The sequence below is a fragment of the Manacus vitellinus genome, unplaced genomic scaffold (assembly GCF_001715985.3).
Source record: "Manacus vitellinus isolate BGI_N305 unplaced genomic scaffold, ASM171598v3 scaffold_67_pilon, whole genome shotgun sequence".
NCBI classification, from domain to species: Eukaryota; Metazoa; Chordata; class Aves; order Passeriformes; family Pipridae; genus Manacus; species Manacus vitellinus.
The window spans coordinates 895,078-917,545 of NW_021940737.1; the positions used below are offsets into that span (position 1 = coordinate 895,078).

Below are 22,468 nucleotides of genomic sequence, written 5' to 3' on the forward strand. Positions count from 1 at the left end.
GGAAAGGAATGGCTGGTGTTGGTTTTACTTCTGGTTTCCTCCTGAGTGCAGGTGACCCACGGTAAGAGAGCACTGAGCTGTTCCTGCAGCAGGCAGGGATGAGACTGAACAAACTGATCCTCTGCCCTTCACTGTGGTTTGCACTATCCCACTCTTTATTGAATTAAATGTGTTAATAACAGACTTATGTAGCAGCTAAGAAGGAGTTGGCTGTCATTTATCAATTAATTACCCATGAAAACTGGCATTACATGGTAGCAGTAATGGTACCCATGGTGTCAGGCATATGCTACATAAAAATGCAGTCACCTTGAAATAATGTGGACAAATCAGCTGGTAACCTACAGAATACTATTAATAATGTAGTCCTAAGCCTTGCAGGACTGAAATTTGTCTCTTAGTGGTCTGTGGATAGATTCTGCAATGTTTTATTTTTTGTTCAAGTTTTGGGTGATCAAATTGGTTGAGCTACCTTTAAATCCAAAGCCAGGGATTTCTCTCTTACCAGATCTTACATGAATTAATTAACTTTAATATTTCTTTGGGTAGGGCAGGGGGTGTGATGGCTTGTGGCAGACAAGTGGTGAAAAACCAAGTTTTAAGCAAAGTTAAAGATTCATTGGTAGAACTTGTATTGACTTCAATACTGATTTCTACAGCAGTAGAATGAAGGGCCTGATGTGACACCATTCTCATTGCAATTCTCTTTTAAAACCAGGCTAATACAAGGTCAGCTGCAGACATTTTATTGCTGGAGGAGAAAAGGGTCTGCACAGCTGCCAGGCTACAAGTGGTATGATGGGCTTTGAGTCGTTCGTGTTGCATTGGACACTGGTACTGCACAAGCTTAGAGAGAGAACAGCACAAACCAGGAGCACATTCCTGGCTGGTAACACTCACCTGGGTTTGCTCCTGGCTCTGGAATGAGAGAGAAAGCTTGGAAAGAAAGCAGCTGTGGTAGACAAGTGTAGAAACCCCGAGGCTGTATAAAATGGTGCTGTGCCTGGCTCTGCTCGTACAGTCCTGTGTAATGAAAGGATTCTTGAGCTCCACACACACTGCTCCAATGTCATTTCATCTTCTCACAGTTCTGTAAGACCCCAGCTGTTGGCTCTTTTTGGCAAAGCCATGGACTGAACGAACTTTTCCTGTTATGCAGACTGGAGCAGGTGCTGAGGCTGTACAGACCTTGTTGGAGTGTCAGACAGTGAATGCAAAGGATGGCACATCATTGTGTTGAGGTTGTCAACATCTATTGTCCTTTCTGCTCCTGCAGAGAAAGATGTGGTCACTTGCCAGAAAGTTTACAGTCCACACTTCTGGATGAGGTAGAACACCAGAGTAGCAAATAAGAGCACAAAGAGTCTGAAGTAGTATCAGCAGAATGGTGACCTAATACCTGTTCAAATCAAAAGCCATGTGCTCATTGACTGCAATTGTCTTTGGAGTCTAGAAAGATGATGGAGGAAAAGAACCTGATGACATTTCAGGTTTTATGTATCAACTTATATTTCAGTAGACTTTGAGCAGGAAATACAGGGATTTACTTGGGAAGGAAGTTGTCTTTTGTTTCTGTGCAGTTGTTCATCACGTGTCAGACATGCATAGGTAAAAGGTTTTCATTATCCCCTCTACACACCCCTCCAGTAAAAAACCCCATGAAACAGTAGAAGCTACAATATATTTGTAGTTCAAAATGTTCCTTTCTCTGGCTTTAACCTATGGCTTAAAAAGTGAAAAACAATATGCACCACATTGAAAAAAATATGCACAGGCATTCATTTCAGAGTCAGAGCCATTTGGATGCAACTATAAATGCACCAGTTGTGCCAACAACTGAACAACACTTTTATTCTAGCTTTATTGTTGGAGCATTTTACACTTCAAGTATATTATATGCTTCTGATCATACACTGTGCACCATGTACTCTTTGTAATTATATCAGTATGACTAGTTGCTAAGGTTGAAATAGGTAACTGCCACTAGAAATCTGGAAAAGTGAATTAATTAATACACTTCGTTGTGTAAGAGAGCACTGTCAAGGTTCCCATTTTGTGTCAAGATATGCTAAAATGATACCTTTGGAAAAAAAAGATATTCATATTCTTTCAGCTACATTGACAGAGATTCCCTTCAGTTTTATTCTAAATTCATGTATGTGTCTCATGTCAAATCTGGGCTGTAAATGCTGCTACCTCTGTGCAATAGAACAGAGGTTAGCAGCCTCTGGAAGCACATCAGCATGAGGAGAAGTGAGGTCAGAGCAGAGGTAAAGATTGTGCTGTCTGGAATGTGAAATCAGACACTGTTCCCCTTCTTGGAACAAGCTGTAGCAGATCAGTTCTCAGAAGGGAGGTATGTTACATAAAATTCGGGGCACTGGGTAAAAGAAACCTCTCTTGTGAGACTCATTCCCAAACCAAGTACTCTGGTGGTCATTCTGTGTCAGGGCCCAGGAGGGGGCACTGGCAATGTGCTCTGGGTACCCGGTGTTGCTGGAATTGGCTCATTCTCCCCGGAGATGAGGCTTCTGTTGTTAAATCCTTCCCAGCTCATTCAAAGCAGGGACATCAACCCCGAGATGTCAGGAGGGTGACTGCCTTAATTTTCCTGTTGCATCTCCATCTCTGTAAAAGCTTTCAGATGGACTGGAGCAAGTGAAGCACTGCTTTTTGCTCCAGATACTGCTTCAAGAATACAGGTTTTAAGTCTCTGCTGACTGTGAACATGGTTTATCTGTTTTTCAGACAGCTGGACGAAAGCACAAGCTCCTCTAAAGACAAATGGTGTGTCAGTGGCCAATTGCAGGAAAGATAAAGGATTCCAAAGGCTGTGAATATTGCAGTCAACTATCCAGGGCTTATTTAATATCCTTTTATTCCAGCTTCTTTCATCACTTTAGTCTTTGCTAGTCAGAATATAGGTTGTTTGGTTGAATACATTCACAGAAGTATGATACAATAACTTCTGCCTTATTCCAGTAGAGAGTGGATTACCTGGATGTCTTGCTTGCCCTTCTATTCTTCTTCTGTTTCTATAAAACAAGACTGCCATCAGTCTTTTCCATTTCCTATTTTGATCATCATCTTCTTGTCTCCTTTAGGCTGCTGTGAACAGGAACTGAAGATAAAGTGTGTGTTTATAGGTAGCATTTTAAAACAGCTGCAATTTCCCTGCTGGACCAACCCTCTGATTAGACAAGTGGAAAAGCTATGAAGTATACTCTGTAATAAATGTCAGAGCAAAGAAGAGCAAAGAACTGAAAAACACCCTATTAGAGGCTAGCAAGAGCCAGGAAATAAAAGAAGAACCTGTGTCAAAAAGCAAAAAAAAATTCAAGAGCAGAACAGAAGTTCAAGTGTGACAAAGAAAAGGATCACAGCCCTTTTGGTGAGTAAATACTTTCAGACAGGTATTGATCTAGTGGGCGAAAAGCAGCGAGTGCTCTGTTGTGAGGCAGCACTTACTGGGGGGCTGCATCCGGACAAGGTTACACGTGGGGAAGAGAAACAAAGCATTTCTCCATGGTTGGAACTAAGTTTGAAAAACTGGGGTATTTTTTTGCCTTTATTTTTAATTTCCGGTACCTGAGTCTAAGAATCAGCAAACTGAAATACAGAAAGGCTCTCCTGATGATTCAGAAGAGAAATCACAGGCTCACTGAAGTCAGCAAAAACTTTTGCCATTGATTTAGCTGGGGCCAGGGCTTCACTGGGGGCTTTGCTGTTATGAACAGCAATCTGCTGCTGATGGCAGAACAAAAGATGGCAACAGAGAAATATGTTGCAAAAGTTCCTGTCCTCTGCTCTCTTCACTTTTCTTCTGGTTGAAAATGTTATTTATTGTGGCCCAGTGCTGGGCTTGGAGCACAGGGTACCTGTTATTTTCTACCAACTGGATGGGTTGACATGGATTTCTTTGCTCTTAGGGTCGTTTGGCTAATGGAATAAATTGAATTATGCATAAACATAAATGGGTGAGTTGTCTTGTTTCCTACGAGGAAACAACACACTCAATCTTGTCATTCCCCACCCCCCAACTGTTCAATTATTCCTTACCTGTTGAGAGAAAATTGATTAAGTAGTGAGCATTAAATTTAGCAGTGATGCTACAAGGAGGAGTGCATGGATGTGGAACAGCACTGGCTCTGTGATAAGGTAATAAAACAGAGGGGGTGAGCAACAGAGAGGAATGGCAGGAAATAGGTGGTACCAGCCAGCAAAGCTCACTCTGCTCCTGTTAACTGGTGCAGGACTGGAATAATCTCACAGACCTCAATCAAAATATGCTAATTTTGTCTTGGCATAAATTGAGGCAAAAACTTATTTGGGCATATCCTGCATGCTCTGCCACTCCCTGTTCTAGCAGAACTCCTGCTTGTGTACTGACTCATAACTACAATGGGATGATTGTGACAATCTTTCAGTATTTCAGAAAAATACTGAAATACTGAAACAAACCCTCTGAATTCACAGAGGGTTGTATCAGGAGGCCACAGTGTTTTTCCATAGTTCACCAAAGGTAACCAGGTGTCTTCCTGATCTCTCAAATGTAGGAGTTAGTGAATTAAATTTCATTCCCAGTACTGGTTTTTTTCAACTGGATGCTTTCAGTAAGTCAGAATCATAGAATGGTTTGGGTTGGAAAGGACTTAAAAGGCCATCTAGTTCCACCTCCCCTGCCATGGGCAGGGAACCAGAGCAGGCTATGCAGAAGTCCTGGTGCCTCCTGCACCCAGGGCTCCCAGACTGCAGAGTCACAGCTGTTGAGCCTTCATTTGTCTGGAGTTACCACTTTTCCTCACCAGGAATATAACCTCTTGTACTTCACTGCGTGGCACACAGCAGACAGTGCTGAACTGCCCTGTCCCTTGGAGACACTTTAGGTTATTCTCTTGTCCTATTTGTGAGGGCAACTGAAGACTGAATATTTGATATGCAGGAACCCTTTCCTTTGCCTGTTTTAAGCACTGTCACCATTCATTCAGCAGAATGCAGCTTTTCTATAGGCAAGTGGTGCTGTGTGCCTGAAGAGACGTAGATTTGGGAGGCTAAATGCAACTTTGTCCCATTCATGGGGTACATCAGTCAGTGCAAAAAAAAAGGTCCTTTAAATGGCAGCCTCTGCTAAAGGATACCTTCACAGCCCTGTTCCTAACTGGTGCTGCTGACTCTTACACAAGGGGTGCAGACCATTTCAAGAGCAGTCTGTCTGTGTCTGTGCAGTGAACAGAGACCTTGAAAGCTGTTCTGTTCCTGATACTTTTAATCAGATACAATTTTCTATATCACATGATGAAAAAGGAGTTAGTTTTTATTGGAAGGAAAAGTTTATCTAAATAATAGGTTGGCAAACTTTTGGGAGCTCACTGCTTGCAGCTAGTTGCTAGAAGACTCCTTTCAAATTACTGAAACTTCTGAATCAGTGTGTCAAGAAACAAACCAAACAAGGCTAGTGTTATTTGGACGATTTTCCAGATCCTAATTCCTCTGCTCTAAAGAAATATATTTGATGCTTCCTTTTCCTGACAAATGCAAATCAAATATTAACTGATTACATTTCAACGTAATCATCATATTTTAGGGAAGGGTTGAGGAGTGGGCAGAAAGAAGAGAAGTTGTTTGTTTTTACCGGGGCAACCAAGTGCTTTTCTGTGTGTATGTTTAATGAGTGAATCAGACTGCTTTAGCACACAATTGCTTAGATCAATAATTATTCAAGAAACAATACTGCCTTGGGAAAATCTATGGTAATAAGAAAGAAATCTTGATGGGCTGGATAACCTTTTCAGGCAGGTATTTATCTTCAAATGAAGCTATTTTTTGCACAGTTTCTAGTGTTTTGAAAAACGCGTTATTGGATGGTTAAAAGATTGTTAGTGTTTGGAGTGTGGAGCTCAGGGTGGCAGGGAAATAAAGCATTAGTGGATGGTATTCACAGATGCATAGCCAGCAAGACTGTCAGGTTTTAATGTCAAAGTGCCACTATGAGATGAATCTCTGCCTCTGTACTCTAGTGACAACTGTTACCATTACCACTGTGAACAGATAGCAGGTTCTAATTAAAGTTACAAGCCAGGGGGAAGAAGCATTAAGAAAGAAAAGAATAATTCCATGAGTAAATTGCACTTGATTTACTAGTTCACAGAAAAGGTCTAAAAATTAGTATTTGAAATTAGTTTAAATACAGAATCTATCAAACCACGGAACAATAATCAAGTTGACCTAATTGGAACACTTATAACTATAAGCAGCCTGTAACATGTTCTTATCTTGACATGGGGAGACCAAGTAATCTCCTAAGTGCTAGTTAACTGCATCAAACTTTTGCTGAGACCTAGAAGAAACCCCCTGCAGCAGCTCTCTGCTTTCTTTAGATGTTAGACTATTCAGAATTTAGCTTCTTGAACTTTCTGCATCTGCATTGAGAGCAACTTCTGTGTGCCCACCGTGAACTGGATGATGAAAGGTCCTCAGCAAAGTACACAGCACTTTGGGGGAGCAGTTCTGTCCTTAACTGTGGGTTGGCCTTTATGTATGGCTGTCATTTTTATTTATACTTTTGCTTGATTTTAGCATTCATTCAGGACTGTGATCTTTTAAATATGAGATGAACATTGTCTCTGCAGATATTTTTAAAACTTCTAAGACTGGACATAGAGCAGATCCCTGAAGTGCTGCTGAGGAGTGAGTACAGCACTTGTGCATTAACAGCTCCTCTGGACAGGCAGTGCTGCCTTGCTGGCACTAATCAACCTTATTCTCAGGGAAGGGTGTGTTCATGGCTTTAGGAAACCTATGCTAAGGCAAGTCTCTCATCAACTTTCTGTTTGGTAGTTTTGACTGTTTATTTTCCATGATTTTGGTAGAGTTTTGGTCCTTTGAGGAGATTGTTTTGGTTAAATTGGGTTTTGAAAGTGTGCTTTGAAAATTTCAAGACATGCTAGAAATGATACATTCCTGGACTGCTTTCTGTAAGCATATTGTGATCTGGCAATGACAGGCCATAAACATGAAGCAACAAGTTTGAAGAGTTAGAAATGCTTCTCTGAAATATTTTTGTCAAATTACCCAGACAGATTGACACCACTGAGATTTTTCTGTCTTGCCTTGAAGGGGCAGCAGCTGGTAGTGCTGGAATGGAGAGCAATGAGAAAGGGCAAAAATAATCCTGCACCTCATTTGATTTATAGTGTCCTTTTATTTTCTTCTCTATCTGTCTGTACTCTTCTTCCACCCCAGCTTTTGAAAAAAGTCCAGGCTCTTCCAGCAACCACTACTGTGCTCAGAAACCTTTACTATTTTGTATAAACTTGCATTTGTTTGGGCTTTTTCATGGAGAAAACCCTGTCATGGGTCATTTGAGCTATGGTTGACTCTCTCCTCAGGAAGGGTTCTAGCAGTAGCCTCACAGGGCACTGAACATGGCACAGTGTGGCCCTTCTGCAGCTTCACACAGCCTCCTGTGCAGGATGGACATCAAACCCCTGGAGCTCTGGAATGTGTACAGGCAGGAGTCAGGACCCCTCAGAGCATTCAGCTGCCACGTGATTAAAAACCAAAGAGCTGAGAGAAATTTTACAGCCTGTTTTCCATAGCAAAGGGATACACATGGGGTCACAGAGGTCTGCAGAGATTGTCAAATGCAGGTCCTGCTGCAGGGCTCCAGCTGGAGGGGGGGCAGATCCGTGGGTGCTGTGGAGCTCCAGTGCTGGTGTTTACACTGCAAAGTTCCCTGGACTCGGGGGCTTCTCCCTTATCTCCAGACCAGCTGTGGTCATTGCCAGGGCTGGAGCTTCGGCAGGGGAGGGAAGGAGCTCCTTTGGAACCTGATTTCTGGCCTGTGGCATTCAGAGGCTGCACTGGTGAGCACAGCAAAGCAGTGACCCTGCTCAGGGTGCCTGGCTTGCCTTGGCTCACTGTGCTGTGACAACACAACTGTGAACACAGACACCAAACGGGGGATGGGAAAAGGTCTTCAGAGACAAAAATATACCTGTCTGCAAGGTTAGAATCAATTCTGTCCCTGAGATAATGCCTGTTGTACCTGGGATTTCAGTGCCTAAATTCCACCAAAGTTTCACTTTGAACAGTGAAGTGCTTTTTGGGTCTGACATCCAGCAGATCCCCATTTAAGCACAAAGTGCAGAGAAAACATTGCCAAAAGAGATGTAACTGCTTAGGGCAAGGAAATTGTGCCTCTCTAACATACTAAAATTAAGTCAATCGTGCAGCTGTTGAGACTAGAGGGAATGGTTGATGTAATTTATTTGGATTTAAAAATTAAAAAGTCCTTATAAAAATATCCCTACCAAGAAGCCATTAAAGCAAACGAGTTTTAAAGAAGTGAGAGCTAAAGTAGTTGTGCCTTAGAAACTAAGAGGTAGAGCAGGATTAAATGTTCAATTTTTTGAGCATGGCAAAAGGCTAATGGTATAGAGCCCCAACACTCCACCCAACTGGTGCAATCTGAAAATGGGATGAACATGCTGTCAGAGGGGTGGCACTGTTTGCTGTTCACAGAGAATGACTTCAGTTAATCAGAACTAGGGAAGATTGTGATTGACCTGGGTTAACAAAGTGAATAAATGGGCAGTGTGATGCAGATGAAATGCAGTGCTGACAAATGCAAGGTTGGGCACACATTCAAGGGAATAATTGGAAGTATTTGTAGGCTTTGCAGGGCTCTAAATTAACCATAACTATTTAGGTCATTATTTACTATGATCAGCCTAGTGGGATAGCGTGTTGTGAAGGGATCCTGTGAAAACAAAACATGATGTGAGACCATGGGGGCCAGGAGGAGCCCAGAATAGAAAATACAACTCCCATCCATAAATCAACATCAGCAATTCACCTATAATTCTGTTCTTGCCCTATCTCTTAAACCATATGATGAAAAGTAATTCTGGAGCCTGGCAACTAAATGATTGGAGAGATGGAGGAGGCTGAAAACAAGGCTTTGCTTAGAAAGAAGTTAAGTAATAGGAAACAAAAGGGAAGTATTTTAAACAATGAGTAGTGTGAAAAATACAAGCTAAGAAGCTTCTATTTATATTGCTAATGCAAAAGAAAAAAAAGGCAGCAAAGAGGTGTATTTAAAGAGAGTTAAAATGAATTATTTTAATGAAAACCTCATTAACCTTTGGGAATTATTCTCTTAAGCAATCATGGAGGCCAAATGTTCAAAAGCATTATGTTATTTTAAAACAATTCTTATGCTACAAGAGGACTGGAACAGTTATTCCAGATAGCTGTTCACTGCTATCTGCAGAGATCCTGCTGCTCCATTAGAAAAGCCCATAACCTGCTGCCTTCTATTTGGGAATCAGAGCTTTTAATATGCACTGATGTTTTTGGGCTCAGTGATGGTTTTTTGCTGTCTAAACTTCGAAGTGTTTGGCAGTGCAGAGTCTCCATTGTGCCAGGGCTCCTACTCCAACATACAAAAGGAGGTGTGCACCCAAGGAAGAAATGGTCCAGGTCACAAACTTTGCTGCAGAAGGATTTTCTTTACGGAACTCCCTATTCTGAATGTGCTTTCTGCATCTGGGATCCCAGAAGGATGACTGAGGCAGCTGGTGCATTATATGGGATGGCCCTTTGAAATCTCCTTGCTGCTGAGCTGAGGGTTTTGTGCTTTCCAGCAGCATTTGAAGCACTCAGGCTGCCCCGGGCTGGGATCCCTTCCCATGCCAGGGACTCTGATGGGGAGCGGCTGAGACTGATGATGACATAATACCCTGAGATATTAATGCTCTTAGGCATGAATTAATGAAATACCATTGGGAATTTATCCTGCATGAATAAAGGGATTTGGAAGTTGTTGTTCTAAAAACCACAGGAAGATTTTCCTGGAACAGCCCCAAACACTGTGCTGTAACAGTCATGGTTCTAATGACCCCTTGCTCCAGACTTTTGGCAGAGCCAGATGATTGAGCTGGAGTCATTAACTGAGTTCCTACTAATTTATGAAACGTTTGTATAAGTGAGACACATGGATATCTTGTTTCCAGGGCCGTGACAGTGGTAATTTTTATATCCAACTCAGTGCAAAGCTGGATTCCAAGCTGTGGTGTCATTGTGGAGCAGAGACTCAGCATGCCAGTGGCATCCATCGGTCTGGGGTCCTCACCTGGCAGTGCAGTCACACAGCAAGAGCCCTGCTTGCTGAAATGGTAGCAATGCTCTTCATCAGTGTGGAGGGTGATTGTCACCATCTATTAAAAAAAATATTAAGGTAAGCTTTGCTGTGACCTCCCTGGTGTGTCTTTGCAGGGTTACTGAGGTGGAACTGAAGAATTACTGCTGTATCCCATCATTTTCCATTCCTCATTGTCCCCTAGAGTTAGTGAGTAAAATGTTGTACAGATACATATAATCATCTTCCTGTAGCTTCTCTTGATTTAAAAAGTAATTTTATTCAGGGATTAAAAGTTTACACTACGATATGTTGCCATATAATCAAGTCTAGAATAGAGAAGTTCTGTTAGTTTTGAGGCAAAATGGGATAACAACCGTTGCTCTCTTAATGTCTCTTCTGTGTAGTTAAAAAAAATTTCCTTAAAAATTAGGACATGAAATATGACACATATTTTATCCATAACTTATGGCAATTTGAAACACCCTTTATTGCCTACATAAGTGAATATATGTAAACTTTATTAATTTCATTTCAAATTTAAAAGAAGCAAAGGTGTATTGTAGAATTCACAGATAAAGGTTAATTTAAACTATAAAGTTATTACCAGTGTTGCATTTCTTCATGTTATGGTTCACTTATGTAGAATTGAGATGTATTTTATATTAAACAATGCATAGCACCATTATACAACAGTTCACTAAATGCACATCCCATTCAATCTTTTGTAGGAATTAATATAATTGGACTGAAGTTACAAGGAAGAATTGAACTAAGCCAGTAGGGTTAACACTGATAGTAACAGGAGATAACTAGCCATAAGAAAATTACAGCTCTTCTGAAAGACAGTGCCTAAAATAGCAGCATATCTTTGGCACCATCATAGGAACTGGTTAACTGATGACCCTGAAGAAACACTTGTTTCCATTAATTCTGCTGTCATTATTTCACTATTCTTGAACTCTTCCTCTGAATTCTTCTGTCCTTCTGATCCCAAGATGGCAGGAATGTGAGAAGAGAACATAAAGAAATTACAATAAGCTGTCAGCTATATAATTATACTGTAACCTACTACACTGAGAAGTTACACCAACAGAAATTTGGCAATGTATTGGCTGCTAGCTAAACACAGGACTCTCACTAGCTCAACATTAAAAAAAAAACCAGGCTCACTAAAAAGCAACATCTGCATTACAAAGAAGCTAACAAAAGAATTCCCTTATGATACTTAGGTTCAGCTGCTTCATCTTAGGTTCATCAGCTACATTTTCTTGTTTTGTGAGTACTTATTACATTTGCAATTTAATATATATTTAAGATCACAACACTACAAACCTTCCTCCAGCCTGTAGTTTTGCCACCTTTAGTTAGACACAAAGGAGTGCTTGCTTGAACTAGGGTTGAAGATTCTGAAGAAAGTTGGTGAAGTTATTAGGTCATGTGTACTGTAATTACTTGAGCACCACAATTTTTAAACCCTTAAGAACATGATTTCCTAGGTAGAAGGCAGCAAGTATGTTTTCAAGTTGTCAGACAGACTAAGGGAATAATTTTTGCTCCGAGGAGTCTGCTGTACACCCTGAATCAGAACAAAGTCCTGTTTCATAGAGACTTTGGATTTTTAAAGCATCTCTACTAAACAGAAGCAAACCAGTACTGATTGAATTTTAAATGTTCAGTGACTTTACTGCAAACACAGTAACTTTTAAGTGTTAAGGAACTTACTGGCAAGAGTTACCAGTAAGGCTGGTGGTGAAGATGCCTTTTTCAAGAACAATCACTACAGTGTCACAGTCCTGAGTACAGATATATTGAGATTACCTGAACCCCACGGTTCCATCTCAACCTGGACTTTATTTTTTTTACAGAGTTTGAACTTTCTCAACAGCAGGAAGTCTTGCCGAAAACATTCTTCTGAAATTGATACTTCAAAATGCATTGACTTATTTTCCAAATGGACTTTATATACTCCAATGCATTAGAAGGTAACAATACAGCTTTCAAGTGAATTTTTTGCTGTTATCACACATGGAGTCACAGTGGGCACACATGTGGCCTCTGTGATGGTGGGGTGTTAATTTGAGAGTTATCTGGAAGAACCCAACTTTGGAAGTGGTGACAAATGGAAGTTCTTGGTGTTATCTCTGACAGGCCCTCAGTGAGAGGGACAAAAGAGGCTTGGGAATCAACACAACAAAGACTTCAGACTTCCAATTTTGCCACTGATTTGTAGATAACATCTTGGGCATCAGCTGCCTTCTGCAGTTCGCCAGTCTGGTAGAACAGGGACAGTCATCCTGATTTATCCGACGCCAACCAGCGCCGTGACGGATGAATTATTTAGGTTATTTAGATTATTCAGACAGCACTCACACTGCTGGCCAAATGCTGCTTATTCATGTTTTCCCCACTGCAACAATATATCTTCATCACTAATAATTAACTGCTAATTACTGTTGCCGAGACTATGATAGTGGCATTTACCACCTTATTTTTAATTTCAGTGCAGATGCCTACTTAAAAGTTATGTAAATACATGAAATTACAGTACATTTTCCTAATGACCCTGCTATGTCTGAGTTTGATCCTATTCAATTGTGACTAAGGAACAGTAAAGATCTCCCTTCTGTAGAGCCATACACAGTTTCTGTTGTATTCTTGCCACTTAAATCATGAAATGTAAAGAAGTCATTCTAGGCAGGATACATCTGGGTTGAAGGTCTGCTGATGCCAATTATGCTTCGTACATAATAATGCACATTTTACCTATTTGGAAAAAAATTCACATTTATTTACTGTCAAACAGGTGTTAAACTTTACACTGGATATTAGTGATGGGCTCATTATCAACAGGTTTACACAAAGGGATGAAAAAAGCAGAATTTTGTTGAAACAATTTACATTTCATTAGATTTTTTTTATCATAAAATAAATTAATTACTAAATATAGGCAGAAGGAATATGGAAGAGTAATAGTTATGTTTTATTTATTTTTTTAAAGGACAGGCACCTTTTATTCACGAGAAAGCTTGTGAGGAGTGTCCAGTGTCCCCCTTACCCCTTACCACCCAACCCTGATTAAAGACTGAACAGGGAACTGAGTTACAATCTTTGTTAGCTATACCAAATTTGTGCAAGGCTTGGCATAATTGGCTTCTAAAACAATTTTCTCCCAAAATTATGGTTTTTTTGGCAATAAAAATTCAAAAACTTAAGAATAAAAACTAACTTGTCAAAGCAGAACACTGTTTGCAGTGAAAAATAAGTGAAAATGGGTAGAAGTTGCATTTTAAACATACTACCGTACTATGAACAGTGTAAGAAAAACAGCTTATAACGTATGTGCAACCAAGAGCTTTTCACAATATTTTCTTCAAACTCTTTAAAATTATTTTTTAATGACAATTATATTTCAGTTGGACACAAATGTATTTATTTTACCCTAGCAATAGAACAAAATATAATTTCTTTAGCCATTTTTTCATGAGAACGGTTCATTGTACAGTTGAGGAAATATATGAAATAAGGCCTGTGGCTTGATTGCTAGTGGTTAGACATGTATTCAATCTTTGCCCTAATGGAAAAGATTTGCAGTGAACTGCAAACTGATGCAGAATATCTCTCCTGCTTTTGCAAGTCTTGTCAGGAATAGTAAGGTACAGTAAATTTGTCCCACAGGATTTTAAAGCCTACGCCTTGTATATAATACAATGTAGGCCTAGGAAAAAAAACATGGTGCAGCCATATTTACAAATTTAGTTCACAAACTGCTGCAGTAAAATGGCTGGAAAGTGTTTATTTCTCTCTTTTTTTTTTTTTTTTTCACAATTTTGTTAAATTCAGCAGCAGAAGATATCTTAAATACCTTGTTGGTATTTCTTTTCTTTGTAACAAATAATTCATTTTAGTATACTCTGTGTATATACAAAGTTTTTGTTTTATAAAAATTCACAGAACTGCGAGGTCCAGTCATCTCCGTTACTGGAGAACCACAGGGTCAACAGAATTGTCTCTTCAAGCAGATATGAGGGAGCCTGCACGGGGCAAATTAAGTCTTTTTAATACTTGAACGTGGCCTTTAATATTTCTTTGCTACACTATTAAAGGCTTGTCACTAGTTGCATTTGTCCTTCTCTAACGTCTCCTTCTGGAATACATCCTTCCTTGTTAATGGGAATTATGTAGCCGTCGCTGTTACCCCTGCTGATCTGATAGTACATCTGAAGCTGGTGGCCAGCTCCTAGGTTTGGCATGCTCTTGTAGTAAATGTCCTCGTTTTCACTCCTCCTGGAGGGAGAGAGGTCCTCCTCGACGTCGGGGCTGCTCTCTGGGTACGGAGAGTCTCTGAGGTTGGGCATGCTCGTGTAAAGGGAGTCTCTGTTGGGGGACTGGAGGTGGTCGTCGGCCTCGGCGGTCAGCTGGGACACGTAGCTGTCCGTGCCCTCGGGCTTCACTTTCTTCTGGGGCTGGTACAGAAGGGAGTGAGTCCGCTGCGGGATGAGCGGGGCCTCGAGCTCTTTGTGGTGCAGCTCCAGCCCCGGGGTGTCGCTGTGCATCAGAGACGAGGCGTCGGCCACGATGGCGTCGTCCTCGCTGCTGCTCCCGCCCATCGCCGCCTTGGCCGGCAGCGCCCGCTCCAGGTTGTGGTTCTTGCTGCTGCCCCGCAGGTTGTTGTGCACTAACTCTGAAATGATCATTTTCTCAAAAGCAGTATCATTCAGGCTTAGTCCACAGTCTACGACTTGCACGCTGTCGTTATAGTCTCCGTTGCGCAACGAGTAGCTGTTGTTGAAATTACCATTTAGCGGTAGAGTATCCATGGCACTTGTATCCCTGGCATTGTTCAGTGAATGTCCTGAAAGGGAAAAGGACACCTCTGGTTATTGCCTGACACGCTTTGATCACTTGTGTTTGTTTTTTTCTTTTTGCTCTTTTTAACACAATTCTTTAATGTAGTTCAGGACAAAGTTGTACTTGGAAGTAAAACTTGAGAAAGGTTAGGTTATTGAACATTCCCAAATGTAAACAAGTTGCACACCTTATAGGAAAGATGCATTCTAAAAATAGCAATGTGTATTTCCTGTGGGGAATAGTGGCATTTGAATTTCTTAATTTAGTGTCAATTCTGTGACTTTTCCACCAGGAACTGTTCACTCCATGCCCTTGCATATGTAATGCAAAGCAATTCGTTTGGAAACATCTATGTTTTGAAGTACACCACCATGATTTAGAAAAAGAAAATTAACAGAATTTGTCCTAAACGACACTAAATTAAAAAGGAATTAGATCACAGACATAACTGAAGGTAAATGTACAACATAAACCCACATAACTGGCAAGCAACTACTTTAACAACGTTTCTAACATTTTTTCCTGTTGGTTTTTTTTTTTTTTGAGATGAAGTAAAGAAAAGAATGAAAAAAATGGATAAATACAAAGAATTTATGTTAAACAAGGACAGCCATCTTTCACACTACAGGGACCAGGGCCCACAAGCACCATCCAACAACACGATAGACAGCAGGTGGAATGACTCACTTTGGACAACTCACATCATGTCTGTCTGCTCAGGCTATCTGGCCTAAGAGTAGCTGATATATAAAAGAAAGTAAAATGATTTATTGTAACATGATGAAGAATTACTGAGCTTCTCAGCAACTTAGTCAGAGCAAGGGTTCAGCAAATTAGATTACTAAGCAATAACAGCTTTTCTTTCCCCACTTAATGTAATTTTTTTGCACTAATATTCTGTCTGCCAACAATGGCCCCAGGCCCCTAAAGGTCAGAGTTTGCCTGCAGTCTGCATCAGTCACAGTGACAGCACTGAATGAACCAGAATAGTTAATTAAGAGTTAGGCCCACAGTTAACCATGGGCATGGAAGTCAAATGCAGAAATGTTAGGAATTTCTGTAAGTATGGGTCACAGAAATTAAACCAAAGAATAAATATTAGTTGTGGAATGGGAAGAGGAAATCAGCCATGGCTGATATCTCAGAGCTGTTGGAGGAATGACAGATTGGGTAAGTCTGCTGAAAACATGAAAAGGAGTTTAAGGGGGGGGAAATGAAGTCTTATGATGATTAAGGTCTTTATGCTTTTGGTTTTGGCTTTTTTTTTTTCCAGTAACTCGATAAAGAAAAGATTTTCCTATAGACACAAAGACATGTAAACCATGACAGCACAGTGCTTCCCAAGCAAAGGAAAAAAAAAAAGGAAAAAAAAAAAGAGAAAAAAACTTTGCAAGAAATTAAACAGTCTGAACCATGGAAGTCAGATGGTGAGAGCATTCCTAGAAAATCACTTTATCTACAGATATGTCTGGAAAATAAAGAAAGAATGAAGTGACTTTACTGAAATGAGACTGACCACTGTGAGGCTGCTGCATAATATGCAAGGCTTGGAGGAGTATCAGAGAAAAGTTTTTTTGAAAAAGATTATATGTTTTTCCCATTTTCTGGTTTTTTTTTTTGATAATTAAAGCTGCAGCTTATCCTAGAAAATTCAATCCTCTCTGGAAATATTGTTTTCAATTAAAAAGTAATTGCATTTTCTCATGAAAAGATCTTTTTCTTCAACTTTAAAAAAATGGAGTAATAATTTCCAAATAAATTTTGAGCAATTTGCACGTCATTTTGCATTTGTGTTATTGGTAAGTCTTCTCCATGTGTCCTGATTTACACAGTGATGAGGGTCGTTTGAAAGGTCTCTTTAAGCTTTGATTAAACAACTTTGTAGTTTGGCAATTTCATGTATGTTCCAGGATTTTTCTTGCAATGAATTTAGCTGCAAAGAACATATGGCATTTATAAAAGTAGACAACACATGGACCACATGCTGGATTCATTTCCCTCATGAAAGTGATTTAATTCTGTAATTTTAATTTTCTTTTTCTCTGCTAAACAGATATCAAAATAATAATCCAAAATGAGTTTTCTATGATATACTGCAGAGTTAAGCATGCTAGAATATATTCAAATTGGTTTGACGAGGCAAATTTTGTTGCCCACGATCAGGTAATTAATTTGAAATCTTTCCATAGCCTGTAGCAAGATTACTGTAGGGATATAAAGATATAAGCAAATTGTTGAGCATTTTGGCGTGACACCGCTTTGGTTTTAAACAGCAAATTATTTCAGCATCGCATAACTCGTGTTACCAATGGGGTTTGCTACAGACCTCGTGTCGCTTCCCAAAAAGCAGTATGCAAGTACTTTTTGAATGTGGAAACATTTCATTTGCAAATTGTGAACCACTTGCCCGCTGAGTCTACTTCATGACCGCTAGTTATGTTTTAATTGTGCCCATTAGAAATCATGCTGAAAAAATTTACATTTGATAGGCAAAGTTAAGTTTTACTCCCATACTTGTCTCTCTGTAGGTTGCTAGAGGAAAGCATAAGGAAAGTAAGAAAACAAGAGAATGAAAATAGAAACTACAGTTCAGTTAAAAAGGAAACTTGAAATAAAAACTGGAAACAAGGTTTTTTATGAGCTCTTTTTCAAAGATTAATCATTCCAGTTACACTAAAGTGATGTTATGACTCATCAAACAGTATCTGCAAGATATTTACTGATGAGTTGCACCATTGTTTAAAAAAGCAAGTAGATAATGTAACAACAAAATGTTAGGTAAGTGATGATACCCTTTATTCCTACAGAACTAAACTGCTCTAACTGTTAATCCCAAGATTTTCCTACAGGAAAATGATCTACATAAAGCTGCACTATACTATAGTTTCGATCTCTTTGATGCTGGATACAGTTTTCTACACCGGGGTGTCCAAAGGTGCCAAGATGCCTTGGGCTTTGGTATTTAATCTGTTCCAGAAGCAGGATTTTCTCAACAAGCTTTAGAGTCAACCTTTTATTGCATAGACATGATACCTCTAAGTGATATATATCTTGAAGATGGGCTCTCGGACCATGTGGTGTCAGTCCTGTAATAGTATATTAAGATTTATGCCACCTGTGTTAAAGACATGGATAATTATTGGTAAATACTGTTAGGGCAAAGGCATTACTATAATATAGTGCAGTTTTACAAGCTGACATTGGCAATACTGTATTTCTCCAAGTGACAGAAATTCAGACACTAGGGCTGGGGTGTTGCAACTCGGGTTTCTGTCTGGGGAAAAGAGGGAATGTGGAGCGAGCCAAGAAAAGCGGTTTATTCAGGAAGTATAAGCACACCTGGTGAGTTAAACACAGGAGCTGAAGGGGCATTACATACAACTGTTTCAGCGAGCAATGTGTTATAGGGGTTGTTAGTGCCGTGTGGTCGAAGAAGAGGGTTTGTTAGTAGGTAATTGCCAGTCATTCCTAAAGCAAAAGAAACAGAAAAAAAAAAATGTCAGTTCTTTAATTTTAGTCTGACAGTTTCAATAAAGAATATTTTTTATTCCTCATGAATCATGTAGGACTTGTCAAATGTAATTCAGCTGAAAATTTCTGGATGTGTTTTAGCTATGTATTTGAAATGGGAGCAGGAAAACACAGTTAGATTCCAGTAATTCACAGGTGCTGCCCAAATCCCCAAAGTAAACATCTCGTGAAAGTGATATTTACTGATGTATACAAATCAGCTACACCAGAATAGCAATTAAATGGGTAGAGATCCAGGTACTACGTAAAGCTATTAGAACTTTAACACTGAGCATATGGAGCAGTTCTGTCCAGAGTGGAGAGAACTGAATTTCTCAAACTGAAAACCCTCTTATGACAGGATGAGAGCTGTTATTGACTTTATTAAAAACACACAGAGAGTGGAAGGGAGTTGCTGCTTTCAAACAGACAGTGGATGATAAACTGCAAGAAGCACATCTTAGTATATGCAAAAGTATGCATGCTGAGGGGAAAGCAAAATATTTGCTCTAAGAAATCAGAGCATTCACATTTTCTCCCGGGACATTCATGCTGCAAATTTATCTGCCAGGTTTAAAAAAAATAGATTTCCTCGAATGACAAATTTCTTTAAACAATCAGTTTACAAACAATGTAAGACAAAGCAAAATACCACATGAACAGATTTTTTTAAACCCATTTTACATGTTAATGCAACACCATTTAAACAACCCTCGGAATAATTAGAAAAAAAACAGCGTATTTTGAGACATTATTAAAAAGTCAATTAATCTCTGATTTCTAGCTACTACAGGAAAAATGGATTGGAATAATGACCAAAAAAAACCACACACAAAAAGCTGTGTTTTAAAAATTAATTTAAACTTTTCAATAAGGCAAAATTTCACTTTCTATTGCATTGCACAGGGTCAGAGTATTACAGACCCAAGGACAACTAAAGAGACAGCTATATCTTTACAGTATGGATATTTTTGGGGCAAGGAATGATAGTATATATTCCAAATATTAATGCTTTTGTACTACTTACTAGCAGAATAGATACTTAGTAGCAGAAATGAGCAGAAGTTTCTGACATTCCAAGAATTACTGTCTGACTATGCTAATCTTATTTGAAAGTTTGTATCAGTGATCAACTAAAAAGCTTTTATCACAGCTTTTTTCAGTTGTAATGCACTTCTTACTAAAAATACTAACATTTTGCTTGGGTTTTTTTTCTTCTTGGTTAAAATCATTACTTGTAATTTAGAGTTAAGAATTTTTTTCAATCCAAATTGTTTGACCACCTTTAAAAGCTTTATTTTTATTTTAAAGGAAAGATTACACTTGCCATTAATTATTAGGCTACTCTTATAAGTATGTACCACTGAGATAGTGACAGTCTGACAACTGAAAAGAGTTGATAGCAATTTTTCTAATCATGGCAGAACATCTCCAGTGACTTGAGACTGGAACTCAGAACAGGGAAAAGCTTTCAGGAGCTCAGCTCAACTCTGCATTACCTCAGGGTGTAGCATGGTTAGAGCAATCCTCAGGAGTCAGAGACATCAAACTGGGGTGAAAACCCAAACTTTTATATAATGTGTATTTGTGGGATTTTAATAAGACACTGGAGGGGAACTAACTTCTTTCTTGGACATGAAAAATACACATTTTCTACTTAATTTTTGCCAGAGGAACATGCAAGACCCATATGGGGAAGGGGAGCAGTGAGACACAGCTCTTCTCGACACGCCGAAGAGCAGAACTAGAACTGTGCTCCCTGCCACCTGTGCCTCTGCAAATACCACAGTTCTTACTTTCAAAACCAACATGAGTCAAGCACATGCCCCTGCCATTAAATCACGAACTTGAATTTTCTGTCTGAAACTCTGTGAGCTGAGCAGGAGCGGGCTGCAGTGAGACCAGGGCTCTTCACGTGGGGATGTGGGTGGAGGACAGGCTTTGAACCTGCCTGGCACAGAGCACTCTTCTCTCCTCTGCTGCTCAAACTGCCCTAAGGAAACCCAGCAGGGAGGGCAGAGAGGAAGGGACAGTCTGTCTGGGTTAATCCCCTTGTGTTCTGCCTGGACAGGAGAATGATGTTACAGATTTCAAAGTCTGTTTGAGTTGAGAAGTTTTGAGGGTTTGACTTCTCTGTGCCTGAAAATCTGGATTCTATCCCATGTTACAGATATGATGCTCTTTGAAACAGAAAAGATAAATGCTTCACAGACATCTTTTGCATAGAAATGATATCAATTAGATTTCACTGGGAAAATTTCTGCACCTAAAAATCAGTCAAATACGCATTAAAATGTTACTGCACTCATATTTCTGTTTCAGATTTAACCTATAAAGGTTAGGAAAGATTTAAAATTATGATCTTGCTTTTAAGCTAAATTATTGATGAAACTTATTTAAATACATTCCCATGAATGGAGGAATTCAGCTTCTATAGCAGGGCCAGTTGAGGGAACACTGTTTTAAAAAGTGCTGGTGGATGACTTTAAAACTCTGCTTTTAGAGAACATTTGTTCCAGATTTTTTTTTTTTTTTTGAAAACATTCTTTTCAATTCTTCTGTGCTAAGTGATATAAAATCTGTATAAAATTTAAGGATTCTAAAACCGAAATGTTCCCAGTGACTGACCTTGATTAAGTGTTGAAGTGCTGTTGATGTCACCTGAGATAAAAGACGATTCAGATTGTTTTCTCACAGTGTCATTCCACATCCTCCTTATACGACTCTGTTAACATAAAGCAGTGAGACAAAAGCACAGTAAGTTATGAAAAGATTTTTTTCCTACTCATGTGCTATTATGTAGAATATTTGTGTTTATTTTGGCCTAAAGTAACACATTCTTCTAGCACATAGTGAAAACGCCTTCTTTTTTTATTAAAACTCTAATTTATTAAACTTCATTTAGATGAAACATGGTGGTATAAACCTTCCTATAAACCCTAATTACAAGAAAAAAAAAAAAAAGGTGCTTGTATTAGACCAAAGTAAAAGGAAACGTTTAAAAAGAAATAATTCTGCTGTGCAGTATTTGCCATCTAAATGATAACGATGAGAAGACAATTAGTCCTTCTGACTGGAACACATCTCAGCGGGCTTTTAATAAATAAATGTAATGAAAAGGTGTGTCAAAGTGTTTGTCACCTGAGTGCCAGAGGAGTAGCGGGCGCTGGTTCTGGTGGTGGATGCCTTCACTGAGCTGTGGGGGCTCTCCGTGGGCAGCCCCCCACAGCAGTAGGAGTGGCGGAAGCACTTCCCATACTCCTTCCGCACCTTTGGGGGAGAAAACCAGACTGCTCAGCACAAGGATGGGTGTTAAATATCTCTGCTGGCAAAAACACAGCAACCTGGCACTGGAACTGCCTTTCAAGCAAACAGATAATTCTCGTCTGTCAAGCTGCTGGCAAAACCACAGCTCTGCCCCTACCCAGTGGCAGTATTATCAGCTTCCCAGGACTTTTGAAACTATTATTTCCAAGGTATGGACACACTTCATTTAGATGTCCTTGAATAATCATTACTGAGCTAGTTATGGAATTATATTATCTTCATACTGTAGAGTAGTACCGTTAAGTTTACCTGAACTGAATGGTGGCTGAAAATAGTCCTTTTTATATGAGCTTTTGGTGCAGAAAGCACAGGATCCCAGCCTGTATTCCCATCCCAGCAGGCAAGAAGGGCTGAGGTAACCAGCCTCTGCACTGCTCAGCACTGCCCTTTATGTTTTGCCTTGTGCTCCAGAGTGCCAAGCCTGCCATGGCTGTAAAGGCATTTTCAGACTCTGTGTAACTCCCTCAGCTCACTCCACATACCCACCCCTGCTCTGGCACCCAGCAGAGCTCCCCAGTGCCCCACTTGGGGCAGAGCAGCAGCTCTGCTGGGGAGGCACCTTCCAGTGTCCCAGAGTCACAGTCTGAGCCATAAAGGATGGGAGTGGAGCAGCTGGCACTTTAGGACCAGAACATACAA

At 39.8% G+C, this 22,468-nt stretch overlaps 1 protein-coding gene and 1 long non-coding RNA gene across 21 annotated transcripts in view; one reads left to right on the forward strand and one right to left on the reverse strand.

Moving 5' to 3' along the window:
* Positions 1–16,540, forward strand: part of LOC108641527 — a 30,457-nt gene extending 13,917 nt beyond the window's left edge. For 2 of the 3 annotated variants that reach the window (XR_001922049.2, XR_001922050.2), the window contains exons 4-5: positions 3,105–3,391; positions 10,017–10,162. This is a non-coding gene — a long non-coding RNA (uncharacterized LOC108641527). Of the gene's footprint in view, positions 1–3,104; positions 3,392–10,016; positions 10,163–16,265 lie in introns of those variants that run through there. The other variant, XR_003916259.1, reaches the window with a different exon arrangement.
* The window catches only part of ADGRL2 (adhesion G protein-coupled receptor L2), a 126,274-nt gene continuing 114,207 nt past the window's right edge, over positions 10,402–22,468 (reverse strand). For 7 of the 18 annotated variants that reach the window (XM_018083757.2, XM_018083754.2, XM_018083750.2 and 4 more), the window contains 4 exons: positions 21,644–21,772; positions 21,131–21,227; positions 18,332–18,460; positions 10,402–14,996 (listed from right to left, as the gene is read on the reverse strand). In XM_018083757.2, coding sequence (XP_017939246.1) covers positions 14,242–14,996; positions 18,332–18,460; positions 21,131–21,227; positions 21,644–21,772 — 1,110 coding nt within the window. In that variant the 3' untranslated portion in view covers positions 10,402–14,241. Of the gene's footprint in view, positions 14,997–15,679; positions 15,733–16,757; positions 17,525–18,331; positions 18,461–21,130; positions 21,228–21,643; positions 21,773–22,468 lie in introns of those variants that run through there. The other 11 variants (XM_008921492.3, XM_018083762.2, XM_018083763.2 and 8 more) reach the window with 5 other exon arrangements.